The sequence below is a fragment of the Anoplopoma fimbria genome, chromosome 15 (assembly GCF_027596085.1).
Source record: "Anoplopoma fimbria isolate UVic2021 breed Golden Eagle Sablefish chromosome 15, Afim_UVic_2022, whole genome shotgun sequence".
Taxonomy (NCBI): domain Eukaryota; kingdom Metazoa; phylum Chordata; class Actinopteri; order Perciformes; family Anoplopomatidae; genus Anoplopoma; species Anoplopoma fimbria.
This window is the reverse complement of record NC_072463.1, coordinates 11,833,255-11,849,933: the sequence shown is the minus strand read 5'-3', so window position 1 is coordinate 11,849,933 and position 16,679 is coordinate 11,833,255. Positions and strand designations below refer to the sequence as shown.

At 42.2% G+C, this 16,679-nt stretch overlaps 1 protein-coding gene across 2 annotated transcripts in view; it reads left to right on the top strand.

The window, feature by feature from the left end:
• The window catches only part of syne3 (spectrin repeat containing, nuclear envelope family member 3), a 41,426-nt gene that overhangs the window by 11,063 nt on the left and 13,684 nt on the right, over positions 1–16,679 (top strand). For both annotated transcript variants that reach the window (XM_054614139.1, XM_054614138.1), the window contains exons 7-15: positions 1,071–1,207; positions 3,911–4,085; positions 6,859–7,041; positions 8,360–8,503; positions 9,031–9,165; positions 10,100–10,261; positions 12,707–12,879; positions 13,454–14,093; positions 15,372–15,515. In XM_054614139.1, coding sequence (XP_054470114.1) covers positions 1,071–1,207; positions 3,911–4,085; positions 6,859–7,041; positions 8,360–8,503; positions 9,031–9,165; positions 10,100–10,261; positions 12,707–12,879; positions 13,454–14,093; positions 15,372–15,515 — 1,893 coding nt within the window. The remainder of the gene's footprint in view (positions 1–1,070; positions 1,208–3,910; positions 4,086–6,858; positions 7,042–8,359; positions 8,504–9,030; positions 9,166–10,099; positions 10,262–12,706; positions 12,880–13,453; positions 14,094–15,371; positions 15,516–16,679) is intronic.

Here is a 16,679-nt window from a genome sequence, read left to right as displayed (position 1 = left end):
CAATGTGAAAATGTTCCAAAGTCATAATGTTCAATTTCTGTTAGTGCTACATACATTTATTTAGTATGAATATGTGTATGCTCACAGTGTTTGCTGTTAACATCAGTACTTATTATCGTTATATATATAGTGTCAGTGTGGCATTTAGACACAGGAAGGTGTAAAAAGGGTCCATTAGAAGTTTACTGATGATGCTGTTTCTGATGTGCAAAGATGACAATTTTTTATGGTGCATTCTGGGAACTTAACTTCTGGAAATATGTGGCTTCATGCTGCATTCATGCAGTGTTGGTAGAATAGGAAGAACAGGAACACCTCCTGTTATTTTGACATTTTCCAGGGATTATTCCAAGATGGTTACCCCCACTGTTAGCCTCGTAGTCACACCATGTAAAGAGCCTAAATGAGCTATTTCTGTAGTGTTACATGTTTGTCTCATTTCAAAGTTTATCTTTTGGAGTTTCAGAACAAGGGGCCATCAGAACAACGGCTTGGCACCACTATTATTGGGTTTCAATGGGCTCCCTCAGCGGCCATTTTACCTGTTGACATTTCTGTAGTTCTTTCAGCGAACTTAGACTTATTGTAGCTGCCAGGAATTCCCCAAATCTCCAGATCAGAATTAATACTAGGATTCTGACTTTTTGACTATTTATGGTCCTATTGATATGCCACGAACATGGCATTAAACTGGTGGTGCAACGGATCATAAAACTCAGGGTTTGGATCGTATCATGGATCTGAGTCACGGCTCGTGGATCAGTTCAGCACAAATGAAAAATGGATCAAATATAACTTTAGAGATCCCCAATCATGCTCTTTTGCCGCCAATACTAACGATCATTGATGATCCATCTACAATGCTACAGACAACTTATTTTTGCCACAATGCTAAAAATCATCTCAACCACTTTAAAGTCAGTAAAGCATCAACAATTCTAAATTGTATATTTTTTCTTGCGGTCCGGTACAGCACTATGTCAGACAGCAGCTTAGCGAGTGTGCAACCTCTCAGTTTGCTGCTGCAGCTTGAGCTCACTTTGCTCGTGTTCCATACTTGTCTCTTTCAGGGTGTGAGGAATACTCTGGCAGGGGAGGAGTCCCAAGTGGAACTTCTCAAGGCTCAGCTCAAAGAGCTCTTCAGGTTCTCGGAGGACTCGCGTCACCTTTCTGATGATGTCCTGGCTGTTGTCAAAGAACATCAGAGGTATGTGACAGGAAGCTTGCCGCTGTTGAAGAACCCTCAGGGTCCAAATCTAGGCCACATAATATCTTAAAAATGTCCTTGTTTATCTACCATAGTGACGCTCATTTTAAAATAGGAAATGTGAATGTGAATTCATGATATACAGGCTCAGCAATGAAGAATTTGAGTACTTTGAGTACCAGTTATTAAAGACTCAGCAGGGAAGCCTACACAATCAACTGAGGAAATGCATCAAATTGTAAGTATATCGGTTCATTTCTGTACTCGGCAGGAAATGACACAAACCAAGGTCGGGTAAACCAAGACCTAGATGACGATGGGGTCTGGGTCCAATGGGCAATGGCTCCTTTAATGCATATTAACAGTTGGTGGCAGAATGCACCAGTTAATGATGCCGGGACACCTGTCATCGGTGTGTGTGAATGGGTGAATGATATGAATGATATGTTTCCAACTCCAGCTTCTCAAATGGTTCTCTATCACCACCTGGCTGGCCCATCAGGTTATGTTGGACTATGGTTTGCTTTCAAACAAGTCATCATGTAATATACCCCGCTGGTAACTCTTAAGGGGTTAAACTGAGATTTACGAAGAGCACAAAGAAACGTTCCAACTTAAGCAGATGATGGTGAAAAACAAACTCTGCACAAACACCGTTCAGCACATGAAGATCATACATCACAGCGAAGAACAATCATCAAAACACACGTTTTACTGGAGGCGCCTGATATATGCATCCCCATAAATAACTGCACAGTCACACTCTGACAGTCCTTGATGTCGCCTGTGACAAATGCTCCCTTTGTGAGGAGACAATTGAGACCGAGCATGAATTCATTAGTAACGGCTGAGAATTGATTTATAAATAATAGTCTGGCTTTACTTTTTCTTAAAGGTGGTCTTGGAGTTTTCTTGTAAACAGAGTTCACATCAGGTATCTTTCTCTGTGTGTGCATTTGTCACATCCATATCAACATAAGTCAGGAGTCTTATTCACCACGCTCTGTGTTCCTTGATGTGTTACCGCGGGTAACTGGATCAGCGCCAAACCAACAGCAGGAATGTTCAGCAAAACAGCGACCGGTGTCTCTACAGCACCACTAGTCGCCAAGAACTCTAGAGGATAGCTTTAATTCTACAGGGTCAAGGTGTTTGGTGTCAGACAGGCTCGGATCAGTGTTCTTCACAAGTTCATAGTTATTAAACCAACAAGTGTAAGGGTCTTAATAACATGTTCTTCCAAAGATATAGTATAATACATAGTGCACATAGGTGTGCTGGGAACAAAATGTCTCATTGAAGCCATATTAGTCAAAGTATTACTGCAGTGTTTTTCAGCCATCCCTCTATGAAATGCTTACAGCCAATGAACAGGGCGGACTTTTCTGTCACTGGAACGCCTCCTCTTTACGGGCCAGATCTGTTTTTGCCAAAAGCAGCTTGCATTATGAATCATGAAGATCGAATGACTGAAAATACATTTTTAATGATGCATTTGATTTATTTTCTGACTTTGTCTTCAGACATACACAGTAAACCTAGTGTTTTTATATTTATAGAGTGAGAACAAAGGAGAAAGTCATGGGCTGGAAACTCTGTACTGCCCCCCCCCCCCCTCCCTCCCTCCTCTCTCACTGTGTTTTTAATGCAGCTGAATTCACAATATACAATTCTGTCAGACAATGGACTGTGGCTCATGAACATCATGTTCAACAACAGTTGTTGCTGAGCTGCAGATAAACTAATTATTTTCTGATAAGGACATCGTCAGAGAAAATAAACAAAAGCACAGGTTTGTGGGAGCAGCTGTGCTGTGTGATTGGCTATTTTACAAAATGGGAAAAGGGATTAAAGTTGAAAGGCAACAAAAGAACAGCCACAAAGCACACAGCTTCCATCTAAATAAGCTGCAAAACATGCAATTATTCTAGTAGGACACCATGAATGGGCGCAGTTCTCCGTGGAACAACAGTGGGTTGTTCCCTCTGGGAGTTCATCTTTGGATAGTGACCAAAACAATGAGATTGCTGATAGAAGCTGCCAAAACGATCTCCTCCGTAGGGTGCTGGGCTCAGCCTCAGAGACGGGGTGAGGAGCTCAGACATCCAGAGGGAGCTCGGAGTAGAGCCGCTGCTCCTTTGCATCAACAGGGGCCAGCTGAGGTGGTTTGGGCATCTGATACCTGGACGCCTCCCTTTTGTGGATGCACGGGCACGTCCAACTGGTAAGAGGCCCGGGGTAGAACACATTGGAGGGATGATATATCTCATCTGGCCTGGGATCAACTCGGGACCCTCCTGTAGGGAGCTAGAAAACGTTGCTGGATAGAGGGACATCTGGAAAACCCTGCTGAGCCTCTAGTCCCCAACCCGGGCCGGAAAATCTGAAGATTATGGATTGATGGACATGATAAATGTCAGCAAAGAAACTCTAAACTACATAATTCATCACTAGTTTGATTGTGAAGAGAACCTGATGACACCTGTAGGGAAACTTTTAATTAATAACTACTTGTGAAGAACCTTGATACAAGCTCTATCACTGTGTGATGATTTACTTTTGTTTGCCTTTGGTAAATAAAAGTGTTTTGTTCTTATTTTTCACGTATTCGAATGTACAAAATCCTAATAACAGCTCGTAGGTCAGTTTTGTTTCCCGAGTAAAGTTCTCTGTGGTCAATGTCTGCGTGTGCTCATGTTTCAGTGTGAAATGCAGAGCGACCAGGCTGTGTTCAGAGTCCGAGTCGGGGCTGAGAAACGTCCTCCAGGACCCGCTGCTGGTCTACGCTCAGTGGAGCCACATGGTCTCTCAGGTTCTGGAGGCCTCCGCCGAGGTCACTGACTTCTCCCACATCGCCTTGCTGGTCCAGAGTATAGAGGTAAAACACACACTTTGTCCTTGAAAGGGCTTTGATTGATGATTTTTTGGTATGGTATATAATTACTATAGAGGTGACCTTGACAATTCAGCACCCCCATTCTGGGTTATATGGGGTTGCTGCATGTCTGATTTGACAAAGAATAGCTTAGTTTCTCCCAATAAATTATGATATATATAGCCTATTCTGGTATAAATATCAGCCTATTAACAAAACTCCTCAGTGTGTGTGTGAATACATCACCATGTAGACTTAGTTACTCTATCCAAGTAAGCGGGACCATCGGAGCAGCATCTTGGTGATAGAGATCAGAAAGGCTGAATAACAAATATATTTTTGATTAATGTAAAGATTCTCTTAAATCAGCTGGGGGGGGATTGAATCTCTCACTGTAATAAGGGCCGAAAGCAAACAGTGAAAAGCAAGAAGTTTTGTCTGTCTATCAATCCCAGCTCTGTTTCAGTACTCTGGACAGCGCCGTGACTAAACACGCACACACACACACACACACACACACACACACACACACACACACACACACACACACACACACACACACACACTAAACACATGTTTCTCGACCACCCTATTAACTCTAAAGTCCTCATTAACTTGAACTATGTTGCTTTGAGACCTGAAGTTTGGTCAGAATGCCAAAACAAAGATCCACTGTCGCCTTTCAGGTCAGGTTCTAACAGAGAACCAAGAGGAGTAAAAGTGAAGAACCGTAGACGGGCAGGTCATTCATTTATTGACCATGTTGGTGAGGTCATAAATGATGGATTAGCATCCTTTGGTAAAACTTCCACTGGGCATCAGATGTCATAAGTAGCAATATCAACAAGAGACATCTCGTGGAATAATATGACAGGTGATCACTACGTTTCACTCCCGAGAACGCACCTCTTTTTGAACTTCTCACTTTCTGAATGATGAGAGAAAATCTCCCCACTAACGTGCTTCTTAATCACCTCATTTAGGGTTGATTGACAGATGAGTTTAACGGTTCTCTATACAACATTCAGAGCATTAATATAGCAGCAAATAACTATTATCTATGTTAAGATATAGAGCAGTAATGGTTACCTGAGCAGAGGATGAAGCCACTCTCCCTCTGTGTGTTGTTTTCTGAGCTTCTCTGTGCTTTGTTGACAGACTATCTCTGTAAGCAATGCCGCCATGTTGAGAGCTGTGTGGAGTCAATAGAAATGCTCTGAATTTTTCAGTAGTTTCCTGCTAAAATCTCAAGTACTCTGTGATTATTCTGCTTTTTTCACAACACAATCTGGACCAAAACCTCCTTTTCAAGTGTTCTGAGCAGTTTCATCAGCAGACATCTTTGATTCTTTGTCAGATACATATTCCATAAAACTGTGAGAGCTGCTGTATCTACCAGACAAAGACGGCTATCGAATGTGATGAATTTTACAGTTTATTTCCTTCCTCGCAAAGTCGTTCTAATTTGTCTTCAGCCCAAAGTCGAGATGCTCTAACTTCTGTTACATCAGAGACACAGCGGGAGCTCTGACGGAAAACTGTTCAGTGGAACCTTTTGTTGCATGTCTGGCTCTCATGCTCACTCTGTAACACAATCACATAAAACAATGAGGATAAACAATGTCACTCAATACCTCATCAGGATGCAATGTGGCCTGAGTTTGGTCACTAAGGAGAAGAAAAAAACAAATCTGAAAAAGTGGCACGTCTGCTTTCCCCCTGCTGCCCGCAGATTTCGCCTTTCTAAAAAAAGATCAGAAAGATTTATAACTCTCCAATTTCTAGAATACATGTAAAAGAAATTTCAAAGTCAAAGCTTGTGTAAGAGTTGCGTCACTGCGGCAGCACTCAAATATTTTCTTAAAAAAAATCCATATGAAGTTCCAGTATGAAATTCTGCTGGAGAAGTTTTCTGAATGATGTGCGAGTAGCTATTGGGCTTTGTATGGAACACCAATTCATTCAATATTAAATATATACATGAATAGTTAAATAGGCCCATGAAATCCAAAAAAATGAGGCTATAAATATTGTGAAAATGAATATATAAATGAGTTTATATAGCTCAATAAATAATTAAAACGTTTTTCTTTCCAAAGTTCTACTTTTATATATTTCAGGGGGATTTTAGAGCAAAGCCTTCTTCTCCAAGCAGTAAATGGGGAAAGATCTTCTGGCTGACTTCCTAACCATAGCACTTACCATCAGATGAGATGTGTTCCTGTGAAGCAGTATCTAATGGCGTCCAATCTAAAGTATTAAACCCAACAAATCTTTCTAACCTTGTTAGATTAATCTTTTGTTGCCGATCTTTATCTTTGTACGTCCAGTGTACAATTGGTGGGGCGACCTCATAGTCTCAAGCACTGAAACTATCGTTTTGTTCCATTTTCAGAAAAAAAAGTATTTTTCTTTAAGTCCCCTGAAATAAATAAGATTTTTCCTATGAAAACATCCTTTTAAAAATAAAAACATATTTATTTATTTAACTATATTGACTAAATTATATATTTATATAATTCTTGATTCATTTATTTTAGGATGCATGGTTATATGCATTTATTGATATATTTATTCATGTATTTAATATTGAATTAAATGGCTTTCCATAGATTTGAAAGTTTTGAAAGTTCATACACTAAAATAATTTTTTACAATCTTCTTGGAAGCCCATTACATTGTTCAGCAGTGCAGAGCCTTTAAATAGGGTTGGCCTGAATATAGGTTTGAAAACAACAGACTTCATGTGCTCTCCATTTCCCTCCCTCTATTCTAGCGTCTGCTGAAGGGCAGCATCCAGCTGCAGGAGCGTCTCAGCCTGCTGCAGGTGAAGGGGGACCTGCTGGACTCGGTGTTCGGTCCCGAGGGGTCCGACAGCCTGCAGGGCGAGCTGGGTGCCGCCATCGCAGACAGAGAGCTGCTTCACGCTCAGCTGCTGCAGAGGAAGAGCAGGCTGCAGGTAACAACATGCTACTGTCATCCATCGGGCTTCATCCAATAGTTATTTTAAACTTATGATGCATTATAAATACCAGAGTAAAAGTCAAAAGTGTCCCTCTACAGAGGTGCTGAAGGTCATTAAGGGTAGCACTTTAAGACTTCCGTTTCTTTAATGGCGCAAAAAGCAGCGAACAACAGTCATTGCCAGTTTCAGACCAATCGTCATATGTTAGAAAAGACGCAGCAAGAATTTATAACTCTATGATTGCCTAATCTGACGGCGTGACTATCTCAAAAGACCAAAAAAAAAACCATTGTGGTCATTTAATCCTTGCACTACAAAATATGAAAATGAACAAACAGACACCTCTTGCCTCACAAGCAGTGTTTGTATTACATTTTGAGCAAACTTTTTGAATGTCACAAAGAAAGAAATGCGTGTTTCCATCAACTGGTTTGGAGCGAATAAACTCAGCTACAGGTAGGTGGCAGCTTGCTTGGTAGCCCCTGTCATCAGTGTATGAATGGGTGTAAACGGGTGAATGATGACATGTGGTGTTAAAGCGCTTTGGGCGGTGCTATAGAAGTACAAGTCCATCCATTACCATCTACTAGACAAAAATGGAAAGAGGTCTTTAGGAATTGTTTCATGTTAAATTTCATGTTGGTATTGGCCAAGTTTCATGTTGTGCAGAGACAACAATTGAAATAGTTATCTGGGGAGGCAGCGACAGCACGAACAGCTGATCACTCTTCTCTACGTCAGAATTTATTCTGCAAAGGCCTTTCCATAATCAGTTTAGCACATCAACTATTTTTGGTTAAAAGATAAAACTTCAACACCTCAAGCGAACGTTAAAACATGTTTGCTCCATTGAGGAAGTCGTAGCAATTTTTTACCATGCAGCGTTTCTAATTCAATACTTCAAAATGCGCATAAGAAAAAAACCTCGGTCAACATTTCTCCAAAGGTCAGCGATATGTGTTCATGTGTGTATATATATATAAAAAAAACATAAAAACAGCACACCACATTTAGTTTTTAATACATTTCATTTGTTATGTCCATTGGAGAGAGGAGAAACAAACACACACAGAAACACACACACACACACAAGCTAAATAATCACACATTATCAGCCCTGCAAAGTTATGAAATTAAATTTCAAATATAATTCAAAATAGTGTTTGAAGGATATGATAAAGCACTATATTATAGGATGCCTGAGCTGCTTGTGCAGACCTCATTTCTTTATGGAGGAGCTGAAAACAAAGAGGACGTGCTCATGACTGGCTGTGTAACAGCACGCCTAATGATTCATCTCCTCCTCTCTCAGGGCTTAATCTCTAGAACCAAGGACTTTGGCGACGCCTCTGATTTGATTCGCTCCAAGCTGGCCGCTCTCCGGGACCAGCTAGTGGCAGCTGACGGCCTCCAGCCTGACATCCTGGCCAAGAAAAGCCAGTCAGACCAGTTCGGGGTGAGTTTAATCCCAGCCTTAACCACAGCCTAGTCAGAGTCCACTCAATATGTCTGCCGGAGCACCAGATGCTCTGAGCACACGGCCTCATTGTCACCTCCTGCAGATTTAGATGAGTTCACATCAGGAGGCATGCAACTCCTCAGAAGTTCCAGAAGAAAACCGCAGTGCCAAGATCAGTGTTGGCTTTATCACATACAGATGATGAAATGATGTTCACACAGTTGGCTCCATTACCAACTACATGATGAATGCTCTGTTTTTGATTTGCTACCTATGAATTACACTTATCATTACAGCCATTTGTGAACACATGCTGTAGTGTTGTAATGTGTTATGCTACCTTCAGGCAGCCATCGGTTTCACTTCATTTCACTTGAGTTAGGTACTCACTGCTTTTATTGTTGCGATTGATTCATTCATTATGAAAGACTGTGCTACAATATCATACTAAATATGTAGATGAGATATATATATATATATATATAAATGCACCAACAGTTGTCTGTCCCACTGTGTGTCCTCAGGTGATCCTGAAGGACCTGGAGGACTGCGAGGCCCACATCACGGCGCTGGAGACTCTGGTCCCGTCCAGTCAGAGCAACAGGACGCAGTTCGAGAGGATCCATGCCGAGTGGAAACACCTGTACAAGGCAGCCAGGGTAAGAGAGGAGAGTCAAAGCTGCACCAGTCCATCTCTTAATGTTCACAGGGGGTCAGACGGCTCTGTGTATTATGGGGTAAGTGCTCGCTCTTTGTGAAGAAACAACACATAAAGGATCTTTCAGCTCGTGGTCTTGAAACTTTACTGTTTTGGTTCAGTCTATCTCATCAACCTTGTTCCCAACAGCAGTAGGTGACTTTACAAGCTGAAAATAGTTGTCGTGGCCATAACAAATTATTAATACTGCTTTAAAAGAATACTGGGCAAAGGGTGATATGAAACTTTTATGTCATGATTATCCTGGCCAAAACAATTCAAATTAAGAGCATTTCTCCATAATCATCACAATATGCCCTAAAGCTCTTAAAATGCCCCTGAAACATTCTGGAATTACTTAACTTTAGATTTTTTTTTAAGAAACAAATATTTAAATTGCATCAGAGATGGACTCATCTTTTTTTAAGTGAACATCCTTTTTAGGAAAAACTCAATCCATCTTGTATAAAATAATCATAAATCAGATGGTCGCCCTGCATACATAAAGAAGAGATGAAAGAAAGGACTCGCTACATTGTCAGTCTGTTCTTCTTTTCTTACATACTAATTGTTTTATGCAGGCTCTATTTTTCAATCTGTATCTGTCATGTGAGGATATTAACGATTGTCCCTATAATGCAAATTCACCAAGATCATCTTACTGCGAGTGGATTTACTTGTTATCTGCCATAAAATCCTTCATCATCCCATCCCTATACCCAAAGGTTACAGAGGGGCTCATTTTGATCACACTGATCTGTCACTATTAAAGAAGTACACAAACACCAAGGATTTACAGTGATGTCTTATCAGTTGAGCCGTAAAACAATAATGGAATGTAGTGTTTTTTTTCCAGACCACTGACCGACCGACCGACCTCTTTCTTCTGTTTGCAGGTGAAGGTGCACGAGAGCGAGGACAGCATCGCAGAGCACGAGAGCTTCCACGACAGCCTGCTGAACATAGAGAAGTGGCTGATGATCATGAAGCAGAAGCTGGAGTCCTTCCACGGCCCCTCAGGAGAGTGGAGCGTAGAGGGTCGCCAGCACGAAGCCGAGGTGTGTGTTCTCGCATTCTCTCCTTCTTTATTCTAATACCGGGATGCGGGAGGGAACCTGTAACATCGTACACATTCATTTGTTTCTGTGCGATCAATTTGTTTGTCGTATCATTTGTTAGTTTTGACATTGTTTGTGTCTTTAGCAAAGAATGTCAAATATTACTCGGCAAAAAAGGCAACGTTATTTATTCCTGAATGAGTCATATTTTCACACCCGTCTTGAACTGCAGTGCTTCACCAGCCGAAACACTCGTCTGAACTGTTTCTGTTATTAGGATTTTGCTGGTAAAACAATCATACTGGGTTTAATTTCCATGGCCTGTGCAAGTCTGAGTCATGAACTGGGTACCGTTTAATATCTGTTTATTTATCACAAGTAATATTGTCATCGCAATATTCAACAATAACATTATATGGTGCAGCTCTAACCCAAATGATATAAAATGTAGTTTCCTCATGATTCAATTCAGTTTATTTTATATAGCCCAAAATCACAAATTTGCCTCAGAGGGCTTTACAATCTGTACACATGCAACATCCTCTGTCCCTGAACCCTCACATTCACAGGAAAAACTCCCCTAAAAAACCCCTTTAACAGGGAGAAAAAAGGAAGACACCTCTGGGAGAACGACAGAGGAGGGATCCTTCTCCCAGGATGGACAGAATGCAATAGATGTCATGTGTACAGAATGAACAGCATAACAGAGATACAACACATTCAATGTATATGACATGAATGATTTATATAATCATAGTAGTAAGCAGAGTAACAAAGGAAAAATGAAGAATACCTATAAAAGCAGAGAGAGAGGTGAGGTCTGCAGTCTGGTTCTCTCTACAGTCTGCATGTCAGGACTGTGATGTGGAAACCCAGACCTGCAGGTGTCGGGTTCATGATGGATAAACTCATAAATTCATTCAAATCCCCTTTATCCCCCGCTTCTCATTTCATATCATCAAGCACTGTTCTCTGTAAAAGGAGTGACAGCAGCTCGCAGTGACCTTAGTGACGGCCCCGTTCATGAATGTTAATGAGATACCACAGAGACTCTTTATAATTACAGCGTTCATTGTTACACTGACAGACCTGCCCATCTCATCAGCAGCGCGGCTCCAGATTCTTCACCAGTACATTTCATTAATTTAGAGCATTGTTAGACGTGTCTGTCATCCTGTTCAGGAGCACCGGGCTTCTTAAAGCTCTTCAACGGATATCAACTGTGTCTCTGTGTGAAGAAAAAGTCTCCCTTTTTAGGAATAAAAAAAAAGAAAAAAGTAGCAGCCATCTTATCAGCCTAAAACAGACACCTTGAGTGTAGAAATCCATTCCAGCAAAGTAACACTGTTGGTTCAGTGTGTTTGCACACTAAACAGCTGCTACAGAGGAATATGTGCACTTCACCACAGACAGGAAATGATGTGACAAGGTGTGATTGGAAAAATCCCCGTTCTTTCTTATCCAGCAGCAATAGAATGAGTTTTGCAAATTCAACAATTTGTGTGTTTAAATCTTCACAGCTGAGTCAGCATTAAACATGAATGTGTGGTTACTGAATTAAGAGGATCTCTTTTCCCTATCAGGTAAACCACAATGCACAGATGTCAAACACACACTGCTGGAAAGTCATCTCCTCTATTACCATCCTGTTCCAGAAGAAGGCTGTTTAGTGTTTTGTTAGGCTGGGCTAAGCCTCTGTGGCTGCGCTGCTCCTCTTCTTCAGTTTGGGGGAACAGTGGCCGGCATCTTCTTGGTGAAGTGGCGTTCATCGTTACGACTTTAACCGGCTGACATGCTCGCACAGCAAATGAGACACACATCTTTGTCATTTACATCCTTGAAAAAAAACTCAAAGCTGGCACTTGTCAGTATGCTAACAACGCTTTATGTTACGGCGTCACTGATTTAACCAAACCTGAAAGTAACAAAACTCGTTAAATTGACAGCTAATTGGCAAATTATCATTTTGTGTCGGGAGGTGGAGGCGTGTCTGAATTGAATTGAATAGAAATTTAAACAAAGTGACTGTGTGTCATCAAATGTTTTGAAATGTTCTTTGAACCTTTAATGAGCCACTCAGTAACGAGTAGTTCACAAGCTTATTGGTGAAGATCCCTGTACTAGATATTGGTAACACAAAATTAGGTTTATTTTTTATTTTTCCTTTTTCTCCTCTAGGCTGAGCTTGCAGCTAGATAATGTCTGTTGCTTGGTTAATGGACAAATGTGTGTACTTCACTAAAACAGAGCTGTTTCCTCTACAACAGCTGGACTCACAGACAGACATATGGCATACAGTAAAGTGCTGCTGCTACTGAAAACAATGAATCACCTGTCTTTTTTGACATGTTTTGAAAACCCCCTTTACAGTGATGCAAAGGGTCACACTTTATGAAGTTCACTACCAACACGTTCACTAAAGGGCCGCGTTGTCCTCGTCCACAGAGAGCTCTGGGAGAGTTTCCTGAGAAGGAGCTGCAGCTGCAGCAGATGGAGGTCCAGGGCCAGGGGGTTTTGGAGAGGACTTCAGAGGATGGACAGGTTCACATTCTGCGAGACATTAAGCGCCTACGAGAGACCTGGTTGGCCCTGTACAATATGAGTCTCAATCTTCACAGGTACATGAAAAAAATGACTTTTGTGTTCTTTCGTCTTTGATATCACTTGTTACTGTTATTTCCATCTATTGAGCATTGGGATAAGGCCTGACAGGGTGTTGAATGTAAGACAGAAAGCTCTAGACATTAGAATGAGTGAAATAAGACATTTTCAATACGATCAATAAAACTTTGTCAGAGTTGTGTTTGGCCTACAGTGACATTGGCCACTTCTTGAATGTCGCTCTTACATGTAGCTATCAAGGACCCATTGGATTCTTGGTAGAAGTTCCAACAATAGAGTTATCACAAGGGCCAGTTATTCTGTGATTGCAAAGCAAATTGAGAATCGCTTGTAAAATTTCTTGTGAAATGTGCGGTTTCTAAGGTCTAGAATGCACATTCCAGCTCAGTCCCTTGAGTGTTTATATAAAGGGATACTAATGCATGCATATTAATAAAAGGAAAGAAAGTTTTATGTCAGAAAATGCTGATTGAAGGCTAGAGAAACTAGAAGAGCATTGTGTTTTTTCATGTGTACGTTTCGAATCAGACTTAGAAAAACACTTAACCTCTCTCTTTCTTCCTCTGCCAGGCTGCTGAACGGCTCCACAGATCAGACACAGCCTGACTCATGGAGTGTCGGAGGCCTGTCTGCAGACAGCGCATCCCTGGCGACAGAGCTCAGTCTAGGGGAGGAAGCCTGTCAGGTCGGGGCAGGAGGCTCCAGGAGCCTGAGAGGCCGAAAACAAGATAAGCCAGATGGGGTGTACGCAGCCGCGGCCGGCTCTGGGTCTGGAGGAGGAGTAGGAGGAAGCCTGGAGGGGGTAGTGACTGGGCAGGGTGGACAGATCCAGGGCAACGGTGAAGGTCGCCTCATTCTGTCTGGACAAGACGATAAACACATGAGCCCGTCAAGGACAGGCGAGGACAGCGGACGCTCCTTGATAGGAGACCAAGTAGATTCCTCCGCTTGGAGCGTCCGCAGCTGGAAAGGTTCCACCGGAAGCCCTGACGGTGATGGATCAACAGGGGGCAGCGGCAGCATCTTGGCTGCAGACAGAGAGGGAACATCACTTAGGTCAAAGGTCAGCTATGGTGAGGGGAGTAGAATGATCTCCGGTGAAGGCAGGGTGGCGGCAGGGGAAGGCCTGAGTCCAGGAGGAGGAGCGTTCATGCTGTTCAGAAGGGACCCCACCAAGCAACCACCAACAACACCAACCCAACACCCAACGGTATGGTGGTGCAGTGTTCGTATTTCCTGTCCCTTGGTTTGCTTTGTAGAGTAGCAGTCTGGACCGAGCCAGTAGTCTGGGCGTTCGTCTCTGTACATTTAGTTTCATAGTTTACGCTTAGTTATAAAGTAAATGTTCTTCCACTCAGACACACAGGAATACTAAAGAGTTGTGGCTTCCTTTCCTTTGTTTTGTGCATAATACCACAATATCCACAAGTGCAAAACACCTCACCATGACCCAAGTACTCAGTTCATCCCAAACTGATCCAGTGAACTGAGTCAAGCTGCTGAAAGTATTTAATGACGGCGATGCTCTCTCAGCCTCAGAGCCAACTTCTCTCTCATAAGTCTTTTACTCAACGAAACAGAATTTTTTTTCAGCACAGTGTTTTTAACTGATAATTCAACAGTAAGGATTTTTTTTTCCCTGTGTCAGAAATATCCAAACCTCCAGTCACCTGTAACTGACTATGGGGGTAAAAAGTAAATATGAAATGTTCCATATAAAAAAACCCTGGCTGCTTGTCAAGGCTGAATCCCACATCACCTTTCTGCATGGCCAATATACAGTGCAGAAAACAGTTTTAATAAAAAAAAGAATGTGTGCCCTGCCAGGAATCCATCCAATCATCCAACAGACATTGAGCGACAGACAATTCTGGCTCAAAAATCTCCGTCTCACCTCCAAAGTGCTGATGAGGGTTTAATTTGACAAAATGAAACAGAATGAAGTGAGTTCAGAGCTTACCATTCATTACAGTGACGAGATGTTCTGTCATCGCTCCAGTTTTAAACCGGGCTCATACTACAGGATTTTGGGTTCGATTTAACCCTGATTTAGCCCTCCTGACAATCAGAGGAGAAAGCCGGTCCAGGTCACTGGTCGGTACCGATGTTGGCCCAGAATAATCTGGTAACCTGACGGGTTTAACAGATCCGGTCTTAAACCTCATGAACCATATGCTGCCCAAATCGTGGCCGCCCTGATAAATTCAAACATGGTTGAAATTCAGGAGAATCTGGATGACAACGGTTAGGATCACATCGTGAGAGACGCGTCTAATCCAATGAGACAGACTTGAATGAAATGACCTCTAAAAATGGCAGCCGCGAAAGCTACTGGCAAGAATACAACTACTTATATCATCTGCCGAGTATCGCCACAGACAACGGCACAAAGTGACCGCTTACTGGTTGATAGTGTTGATGTGTGCTGAGCAAGAGTTTTATGAGTTGTTTGGGGTCTTTTTTTTTTTTTTTTTTTTTTTTTTTTTAGGGGGCCACAGGGGAGTACAGATCCAGGAGGAGGGAGTTTGAGGCCTGGCTGTCCAAAGAGAATGAACTGCTCTCAGGGATCTTCAGCAGCAAAGGAGCAACACTCGGCGCCAAAGAAGTCAAGATCCGACAGGACACACTCAAGGTGAGCTTGTGTTGACCTTAACACACTGTCACAGCTCAGTCTGCAGGTGTAGTATGACCCTGCTGTGCGGCTGTGGATCATGTGCTAGAGTGCTGGTCCTGCAACTGCAAGGTGACCGATTTGATCCCTGGCCTCTACGGTTCACATGTCGAGGTGTCCTTGAGCAAGACGCCGAACCTTAAGCCGTTCACCGGGCGCCCCTCTGCAGCCCACTGCTCCTCAGGAATGGGTTAAATGCAGAGGTTACATTTAATATATATAAGTATGTACAATGACCAATAAAGCTGATTATTATTATTATTATTATTATTAAAGTATATGCTACCAATATGGTGTTAACTTTGACATCAGAGCCAATGCCCCTGACAGTGATGTAATAAGAGATGAAGTGGAGGTGCACTTTCAGTAATTAATGAGGTCAGGTACCCCGGATCCCATTTTACAGATAACCTAATGGATGATAATAATCAAAGATAATGTGCTCAGGGTAACACACTGTGATGTAACCGTGTGAGGCACTGCTCAGTCTGTCACCTGTGGTTCCACTCATATATTTGTCTGCATATCACACCCACACGTCAGGCAGTGATAAGGAAGCACATGTGTGAATGTACGAGTAGCACAGTGTAATCCATGCGCGGCTAAATCCTCCCAGAAGCTCCACATGTTCCCCTTCCCGCTCTGAGAATGAGTGACTCTGACCAGTGATGTTGGACACATGTCCATACAGTCTGAGATGAACTGAACTGAGGTTTGTATTGGTGCTGTAGAAGAACCTGAGCTTCCTGTCTCTGTGCTGCCGAAGCAACACGACCACAGCTACACGCTGCAGGAGATTCTAGAAAACACGGCAGCATGTTTTTGTTGTTTTATGCTCTAGAAAAAGAATGATCTGTCAGTATTCTAAGTGTTAAAGGGTAACTTCAGGACTTTTCCACCTAGGTCCTGTTTCCTAATATTCTAATACCCTTTTTCCACCAAAATTAGCGCGTATATGCAGGTTTTTTTTTAACATGGGATAACCTTTCTAAACAGTCAACGGACTCCTTTCCCATCGTGACTACGCCGTTCCGTTGAACTGGCATTCTCACAATTCATTTTTTTTTCCCCCTGGTTTGTCACATTCAACATCACGGACGTGCCGGCTGACCTCAGAGCAGGGTT